The sequence below is a fragment of the Oculina patagonica genome, chromosome 14 (assembly GCF_052425735.1).
Source record: "Oculina patagonica isolate OP01 chromosome 14, crgOcupat, whole genome shotgun sequence".
Taxonomy (NCBI): domain Eukaryota; kingdom Metazoa; phylum Cnidaria; class Anthozoa; order Scleractinia; family Oculinidae; genus Oculina; species Oculina patagonica.
The window spans coordinates 13,761,500-13,771,289 of NC_135771.1; the positions used below are offsets into that span (position 1 = coordinate 13,761,500).

Consider the following 9,790-nt stretch of genomic DNA (forward strand, 5'->3'; position numbering starts at 1 on the left):
CTTTCTATTTTAGGAGGTCTTGTTTTATTTTTACAAATCCAAATAAAGTGTCTGGCCAGTAGAAAGCAGAAATTAATTTGGCGATGATTTTTTGAGCAGTCCGGTATCAATCCTAAGGCGACAGAGATGTTTACTGTGTAGTGTTCTGGAAATATTTTAGATAATTTTAGCAGTTCGGTTAAGGAGTTCCAAAAGGAGGTCACCTTGGAGCACGACCAGAAAAGATGCTTTAATTTTTCTGGTTCTTCTTTGCAAAAAGAGCAGTTTGGGTCATCTTGTACTCCAATTTTTGTTAAGAATTCATTAGTTGATATTCGCCTATGTAAAAGTTTGAATTGAAACTCAATAAGTTTTGTGCTTTTGGTGCATTTAAAGGCTAATTGATAGGCATCGCTCCATTTAATGCATTTTCTTTCTTCTGTATTACAGTCTTCAAACCATTTCCGTTGAGATTGGGAAGAAAGCGTAGATTTTTTGGATATCAGTTTCTGATACACTGGTGGGCTTGTTCGTTGCGATTTTATTAACGTTTCCGAAAAGGTTTCGTATTCGGAGTCTGTCATAATAAGGTTGTTTTTGTGTGCGTCCCAGAGCAGTTTAAGGGCCGATATGAGTCCATAGTATCTGAGAGGACAAATTTTAAGATTGAATTTTGTTTGTAGTTCAAAATAGGATAAGAAATTATTTGAGCCATCTTTCAAATGTTTCACCTTTGTGATACCTTTATGATAACATTCAGAGTAAAAGACAGGACGGTCATCAATTCTGATCACTGAATTGTGCCATAAGTTTTGGTTAAGGAACTGATTCTCAGATTTAATTTCATCTTCAAAATTAACATCCGACCAGATTGTCAGTACTTCTTTGATAAAAGTATCCTTAATTTGAAATTTCTTTATGTCTTTCGTGTTGAGATTGCCCTTAAGGACTATTGGACCTCCACTTTTGTCTAGCTCCACATCAAAAAAAAGTTTCCATTTACCATGATTTTCTTCATCTAAATATTTTTTAACCCACGAGGCTTTCAGGGATTTGCTAAAACTTTCAATATCGATCATTCTGAGGCCTCCGCTTGGGTAGTCGTTAATGATAACATTTCGTTTGATTCTATCTGGTTTTCCATTCCAAAGGAATGAAAAGAAAAGTTTGTTTACTTCTTTGATGACTTTCTCATTTGAAGGTAAAGGCGATAATACATAAACGAGTTGAGAGGCGACAAGACTCTTCAGGACTGTTATTTTGCCCATTAGTGTGAGTCTGCGATATTTCCAGCAGCTTAAGACAGTCCTTACCTTTTCTAATTTTTCATTGTAGTTCAAAGCCGCAGTTTCTTTCGCGTCAATTGAAAGCCAAACACCAAGAGCTTTTAATTTGTTTTTTGGCCACTTAAAGTTTCTTCCAGGAAGTGATATTTCAGAGCTACCACATTTTGATCCGATCCATAGAGCTTCCGTTTTTTTGTCGTTTAGTTTCAAACCGGAGACTTTGTAGAAATCATCCAGAGTTTGAAGACAATTTAGTAAAGATTCTCTTGACCCATTTAAAACTAAAGTTGTGTCGTCCGCGTATTGACTTAACTTAATTTCTTTATTTTTTACTAGGATTCCTTTAATATTTCTATTTTTGCGAATTGCTTTGGCTAACACTTCAGCTGATAAAACGAACAGATAAGGCGAAAGGGGACACCCCTGCCGAACGCCTCTTTGAATTTGAAAAAAATCACTCGCCCAGCCATTGTTTAAAACACAGCTTTCAGAAGATTGGTAAAAAAGGTTTAACCATTTTATCATACCAGTGCCGAAACCGAAATATTCTAGAGTTTTCCTGATGAATGGCCATTCAACTGTATCAAAAGCTTTTTCAAAGTCAAGAAACAGTAATAATCCTGGTATATTTTTTTCTTTTGCATAGCGAATGATACTGTCGATTAGTCGGATGTTTTCACCAATGAATCTGCCTTTAATAAAGCCTGTCTGATCGTTGTTAATTACGTTCGGGAGGTACTTTTTTATACGATTAGCAATTGCCTTAGCCGCTAGTTTATAGTCGCAATTTAGTAGAGTTAGTGGTCTCCAGTTCTTGATTAGATAAGGCTCTGCGTCCTTCTTTGGGATAAGTTTAATAATTCCCCTTCTCTGGGTGATTGAGAGTTGACCTGTATCGTAGGCAAAGTTTAATGCATTGGTAAGAGTGGTGGATATGTCATTCCAAAAAATTTTGTAAAACTCGGCTGGCAAGCCATCCGTACCGGGGGTTTTCTCTGATTCCATGGTTTTAAGAGCATCTAGGCACTCTTTTTTGGTAACTGGACCTTCGCACGCTTCCCTTTCATGATCTGTAAGGATTGTATCGTTTTCACCGTCAAAGAAGACAGATGTATCAAGCAATTCATCTGCCATACATCTGGATTCATAAAGACTCTTAAAGAAAGATACACACTCATTTCCAATTTCTTCGTTTGAAGTAACGAATTGGTTTTCGCTTATTTTGATTTGGCTTATTGCACTTTGTTTATAGTGTCGTTTTTCTAGATTTAAAAAGTATTTAGTATTCTTCTCTCCTTCGTTATACCACTTCGTTTTTGATCTCAATATTGCACCTTTAGTGCGCTCTTCAATTATTTTCTCAAGTTCACGCTTTTGTTTATCAATTTCTTCCTCGATGTGTGAAGTTTGAGCGTCATCTAAATTTCTTTTGTCGGTTTCCTCCTCTAATTTGGCAATTGATTGTTCTAGGTCAATTTCCCGTTCCTTTGTTTGTTTCTTTTTAGTCTTGGCATATAAAAGAGATTTTTCACGCACTTTTAATTTAACCATTTCCCAGAGAAGTGTAGGCCTGACCGAGTTATCTTCACTATATTCGTCAAGTGTTTCTTTAATAGTTGCTTTTATTTGATTTACACAAGTCGTTTCAGTCAAAAAGGATGTATTAAGCTTCCAGAAACCAGGTCCCCTAGGGTTTGAATGTATTGATATCTTTAAAGTTATCATAGAGTGATCTGATTTATATCCGGGAGATATTTCGGCGTGAGTTGTCGAGTTAGCAATACTTTGGCTTACCAAGAAAAAGTCCAACCTGCATTGAACTTTAGGGTGCCGTTGTCTCCAAGTGTATCTATTGGTTTCGGGGTGCAATAACCGCCATGCGTCCACTAAATCAAGATTCTCAGAAAATTCGTGAATAATTTTTACACTGTTTTGGTGCGTTTTTGGAAGACCACCGCTTTTGTCCTTTTCTAGATCTAGGACGAGGTTAAAGTCTCCTCCTATAACAATTTCCTCGCTTTTGAAGTCAGCAAGATGGTCGAAAAAATCAGAAAAGAACGCTGGGTTATCGTCGTTCGGGGCGTAGATGTTAGCCAACGTTAAAATTTTTTCATTTGCTTTTATATCGCAAACAATGAAGCGCCCTAAAGGGTCGGTGTATTGTTTTTGAATTTGTAAATTAAAGTTATTATTAAAAAGGATGCATACTCCTGCTTTATTGCTCTCATAGGTGCTAAAAATGGTTTGGTAGCCCCATTCAGCAGACCACATAGAATTAGTGTTTTCGGTGCAATGAACTTCTTGTAGCATATAAATTGAAAAGTTTTTTGTTCGTAGCCAATTAAACACCTCCCTTCGTTTCACATTATCTCTAAGCCCCCTGACATTCAAAGAAGCTATTGTCAAAGCCATATTGATTCATTTAGGATGTTTTTCATGGAAATTCCTTCACGCCTTGCTACCCCCACAATGAGATGACCGTACGTTGGTGTTACATGTTTGGCAAGATAAAATGTATAGAATTTAAATAAACAAAGGACCAAAAGAATAGGCAAACAAACACTTAGTAAAACAATTTTTTGGTTGGGAACATGCAAATAGAATAGTCCGATTGGTGTTATGAAAACTACTAAGGGATGGCAAAAAGACGGTCGCCTTCTGTTTTTAAATAAGTAAGAAAAAGAAAATAGTAAAGAACAAATCCTAGATGGCGGGGATGGCAATTGCAAGTAGAAATAAATTTAGCTGTTACTTTCTGCGATTTAGTAGAGTTGCTCAATGCAAGACAAAAAATAGGGCCCCAATGGGTCCATGTGTTTTGCTGCTAGAGCAAAGTCTTAGGGAACATGTTGATGAAAGACAAGTGAGTCGAGATTGAAATCCAACGTCTTTTATTGTCTGTCACTTGTGTGCAGGTTAATAATTGCACTATATTGTAGTCACTTTGTGTTAATTCAATCCTGATAATTTTACTGATCAAAATTCAGAAATTATAAATAATCGCACGCGCACCGGCGTACAACAACAGAAAGACGGCGTTGAACGTAACGCAAAGTTCATTTTGAAAGCGAAAGTTTACAAATAATTATTATCATTTGTCAGTCATCCCTTCACGCATGAACACTCGTCGAATTTCAGTGTCTTCACAACAAGATCGGAAGATCGATAAGGACCAATTTTTGATTCTGCGAAAGTTCGTTTTCTTAAAGTTTTAGAAATTTGTGAAGTTGGAGGATTCACTGAGGACTGCGTAGCCGAAGATGCAGTGGCTCGCTGGACATCAAATTCTATTTTTCACGGCGTTTAATTAATCTTCACAAAATAAACATGTGGCGCCAGCGCGTCTGGCAGTCAAAAATTCATTTTTCAAAAAACTTTCCCTTTCCAGCTATTTTAGCGGGGCTTATACTATAGTACCTACCTGTCAGTCGTAGAAAAGCTGAAATTTAAGGATGAACTGTTTATTAAATGAAGACCGTATTATTTTTTAATAACTAGTAAACAAACTGGTCGCCACGCATTTAAACACGAACTGACGAATGTTGCATCTGATGCAGTGAATCTGGTGAATGAGAACTTCCTTTAATATTTCTTTGTTTTCGACGGTGTGCACCACTGAATAAGTTTCTTTCCCATTGTGATGTTACTAGTATTAATTCGTTTCTAGCTGTCTTTTATATAGCTCGAATACAGCTACAATTAGCGGTGCAGCCTACCAGCTGTCTTTGCGTGACAAGTTACACGTTCATACATTTTATTTTAAAATATGAAGTTCAGAGTTAATACAGTACTAGTATGCTGTAGACAGTGTAGACAAGGTGAGGGTAAGTTTATTTTCAAAGCGAAAGTTTACAAACTGTGCACTAACCGGTCCTTTGGAGAAAATATTTATGACCTTCGGCGAGGTTCCAAGTCTTCGCTCTTTTCGTAAATGATGAAAACTGCAGAATAATTTCTTATAAAACTGGAGTGGTCGCGCCACAGTTTGTTTTCTTTCCCAATGCGATATACTTTTAAATCGGTTTTCTGTTTTCCAACGTGTCCAACGTGGTTTGCGTTCGAATACTTTGGCCCGTAACTTCGAATGCGATCAGCGCTACGGTTCATTGGTTTCGATTTTGTTTGTTCATGGATTTGATTGACATCGGTAGTTCAGATTTCTCCTCTGTTACGGCACTTACACCTTACACCTTACGGTCCTTACGGCACAAACTTCAGCTCTCAATGTGTTTTGCTTGCAGCCATTGCGGCTGCAGCAAAACACAAAAAGCATCAACAAATAGTCATTAGCATTTCAGTTTTACAGTTCCAGAATCTTACCAGATGGCCAGAATTTTCCTCGGATAAACAGTTTATCTGGTTGCGCCTTGCTGAAAGAAGCCGGGATGTTGTTCTTTCTTGCCTTCTTAAAAGTATCCATTTGCTTCCTCCTTCTGGCGACTATCTCGTAAGGAAGGTCTTGGTACATCTTGAAGTCGCTTCCTCTTAAGCGATTGCCTCGAGAGAGTATTCGCTCACAGTCCTTGTATCTCAAAAACCGTGCTATGATCGGTCTGGGCTTGTCGTCGTTCTTCTTTCCCAGGCGGTGCACTCGCTGTATCTCAACAGTGCTTGCATCTTCCAAGCCAAGTTCTGTTTCGAGGAAATCGCGAAGTACTGATTCTGTTTCCTCGCGGCCGTCATATTCTTCTACAATATTCTCAAATTTCAGATTTTCGCGTCTTGAATAAGCCTCTAAATACAAATTTTTATCCTCCAGCTCGGTAAGCTTGGCTTGAAAAGCTTCATTCTCCTTCTGTAGATTTGCAAAGGCCTGTTTGGTTTCTTTCTGCTGGTTTTTAAGGCTCTCTGTAAACTCAAGATGCTTCTTAGCGGCGGCGTTCGTGCTCGTCTTTAAGTTTTCGATGTCTCGGCTTGCAGTCGCTTGAGAGTTTTCGAGACTCGTTATTCTCAGCTCCAAATTTTGCAAGGACTTCTGAACGCCATTGACAGCCTCTTGTATTTTATCTAAGTCGTCTAGCTTTTTGAGCTTTTGGTTGATTTCCTTAAGTGTTTCTTGCAGTCCCTCTACCATGCTTAGGGCCGCGAAGATTTCATCATGGTCGTCTTCCTCGATCTGCTCGCTCAAATCTGTGTTTCCGCTCCTCGGCTTTTTCGCCTCTGGTGAAGTGCTCGATTCATCAGACGAAGAGATTCTAGTTCTTCTTTTGTCTAAAGTCTTTTTAAGATATGCGGCCATAGACTCCAGGTTCAAATTTGAAGTTAAGTGCCAGAAAGGCGGACCGATCAAAAAGACGTCTTACTCGGCCATTGCTCGCCCCAATCTCTCCTTTATTGTTCTCCTTAAAAGAAAACGACAGCAAGACAATAGTGTTCTTTTCGGAGTAGCACGCATGCATGATCTCAAAACAATAGCTACACTTGTAAGACAAATACACTTGTAAGACAAATTCGACGCCTTAGGGCCATATTTAACCCTTTTGGCCAAAATTTTCGTTTTTGTATCTAAGTAATCTTCAATATCAGTCCAAAAGGAAGACTGCAGGGCCGCAGCTAACAAGAGGCAAAACGAGGTACTTGCCTCGTCTGGATTTTAACCTACAATTAAAAAAAATACGTTTTTAAACGTTTATCTCTACCATCAACTGTGACTATTATAACTGGTAATTCCTTTGGATACCTAGGCAAACTGCTGAAAACCTGTTGATTGTAAATTGTAAATTGTAAATTGTAAATTGTTAAAGAAAGATCACTTCGATGATCTTCTTTGCATTCAAATATACGAATTTCAAATATTCATTATTTCAAAATAACGACAATAAAGACAATAATTTTTGAACGACAATAATGAACGACAATATTTTTTTCTGAAGAAATGTCCCATGAAAAATGCTGAAAATAGCGTTTTTAAGATTCTAGATTTTAAAATCTTCTGAGACCGTACCCTCAAACTCTCGTACCTCGCGCCTGGCTCTGTTTGGACTTTGGAAGTTGAATTTTTCAGAATTTCTTCCTAAACCTTTGCCGTTTTCGTTAATGTTTCACTGTCGTATCCTATCTTTTTACCACATATGGATTTTCCCAACCAAATTCTGCCAAAAAAAGCTTCTCTTCTCGCTAAAAATTGGTTTTTCGACTGGTTTTTGAACCCACTTATTAAGTCAAAACCTCCAATTCCAAAATGATTCAACAAACAATGCTTTTGCTTGGGAGAAATTGTTTAGCCATTGATCAGAACAAACACGGTTCAACGCGTTTTAATAATGCATTCTAAACATCGTTCAACCGTTGTCTAGCCAGACAACGGCTAATCCGCGATTCAGTCGTAAACAACGACTAACTTAGACTTCGTTTAAATAACCGGCCCTTACAATTTAAAAGCAACAGAACAAAAATGCTTAACTGTAAATTAAGGACGAGAGCGCGAAAATCTTCTACCATTGATTGTTTTCGAAAACTTTCACCGCTGTAAGATTATGGGCGATATTTTGCCACACTTATTTTCGCGAAATTGAAAACATTGTTTAATACTTCCTTTATTACATGTCATAAAAGGGAATCACCGAATTGGTTGCGGAGATAAGATGTGCATAAGACCACCTTACCGAGAAATAAAAAATATGGGGCATCGTCGTTGAATTGCTGAATATGGCTGCAGTGTGTTTGTCCACAATTCTTGCAAATAAATCCCTAAACTCCAATTTTCTCTGCCAAATATTGTTTATGCGGACACATCGTTAAATCAAGAACAATTTTTGTTTTGATATAAGTTTTGTGTCAGCAACAAATTTTGCGCGCGTGTGGAAAATAGGGTAACATATTTGACCGCAATGATGTGTCCTCGTTCGCTACAGCGTTAGGTAGCACCGTTCAAAAAGTAATACATGCTGTATTGTAGCTGTATTTTAAAAGTCTCGTACAAAAATCAATTTTCTTTGTCTCAAACAGGGCAACGTTATAATTCAAAGAAGTCCATAAATTTGATAAAATGGCATTAACCAGCAGAACACTTTCATTTTCTAAAGGGTACAATCAGCACATAATCGCTTATATATACAGTGCGCAGAAAACCGGTGTTCAGGCTAACTTTGTATGAGAGTGTGTCACTCGAGTCACAGAAAAGTGTCCCTTGTTCGTATTAGCTGGTGTCCTTATTTAGCGGGCTAATGTAAGAATTGTGAGATCTAAGAAAGTACGAAGCCCCATATAAACGTACACAAGGCTTAAATTTTGGAGAGAACTTTAACTTGATACGCCGACGGTACGTGGTAACAAAAATTAAAGTACACTTCAGCATTCGATCACGATCATCGTAAAAAAAAAATTCCTTTATTTTTTTCTAACATTACTAGTATACACTCCAATTTTATCATTGGAGAGTATTTCTGCACTTTTGTGCTTTGCAAATGTGATTTGGCTTAACCAAGCAAAGACCGCGGATGAGATGCTTTAGTGTTTTCTCTATTACTGCTTGCTCTGTTTTTTCATTGTTTTGAAGCATTGTAAAAAGGCATAAAAGGCCGGCGCTTACTCACTGAGATAACCCTTACCTCTTTCCTAAGCCAAAAAGTGCACGTAACCCCATCTTTTCTCGCGATGCTTACTTTTACAATGAAAGCATCAAGCTACCTTACCAGTGCTGACATTACCACCGTACCGAAGAGGGCATCTCAGAGGCTTCCTCTGTAACTCATACACCTCATAACCACAACAGTTCTTCACTTTAATGTTGTACCTCAAACCACAGCAGTTTTTATAATCATAAACAGAGACTTCAACAGTCACCTTAACCGAACTTTTACCTTAACCTGACCATTTGTTTGTTAACAGAACAACACAATGAAAATAATCAAGTCACTTACCAGCGTCGCCGTTACCACAGTAGCGACGACATTTGTCACCACGCGTCCTCTGTAACTCATACACATAATAAGAGCCACAGTTCTTCACTTTGATTATGTTACCCCATTGACAGTTAAGACCACTATAACAGACTTGACGAGTCACTACACCTTCATGGACTGATGGGTGAGTACCTTGAAGCCAACCTTGATATTGAGTACCGCAGCGACCCACGAAAACATAGTCGTCCGCTATCCGATCCCCGGCAGCTCCATGGAAACGGTACCAACCTGGTGCCAGGTTGTCATCGCATGAGTCGTTCTCCACTGTGTTTCCTTGAGCCCGGTCTGCTTCACTGAGGACGGTGTAATTTTTACAACCATCCACTTTAAAAAAATACAAAAAGGCATAAAAAACAATCTATATAGTTTACAATGTTCAGGTGAGATAACAAAGTTTATGAGGTATTCTATTTTAATCTATTATCGCTAGCGACATGGTATACGGCATTGCAGTGTGCAGAGAGGTAAGTCTACTACTTAATTAATATTTTCCAGGTTATAGTTAAAAGGTAGTTTGTTAATAAACTCGTGAATGGAGATGATCTCGCTATTTATCTTGTTTGAATATATGCGCATAGATAGGGTGGTATAGTTAAATTTCCTTTTTATTTTGGTTTCGTG

At 38.0% G+C, this 9,790-nt stretch overlaps 1 protein-coding gene across 1 annotated transcript in view; it reads right to left on the reverse strand.

Annotated features, from left to right (window-relative positions):
• Positions 1–9,790, reverse strand: part of LOC144637980 (uncharacterized) — a 72,643-nt gene that overhangs the window by 56,661 nt on the left and 6,192 nt on the right. Inside the window, exon 4 of the mRNA XM_078497074.1 lies at positions 9,128–9,493. Within this exon, the coding sequence (XP_078353200.1) occupies positions 9,128–9,493 (366 nt within the window). The remainder of the gene's footprint in view (positions 1–9,127; positions 9,494–9,790) is intronic.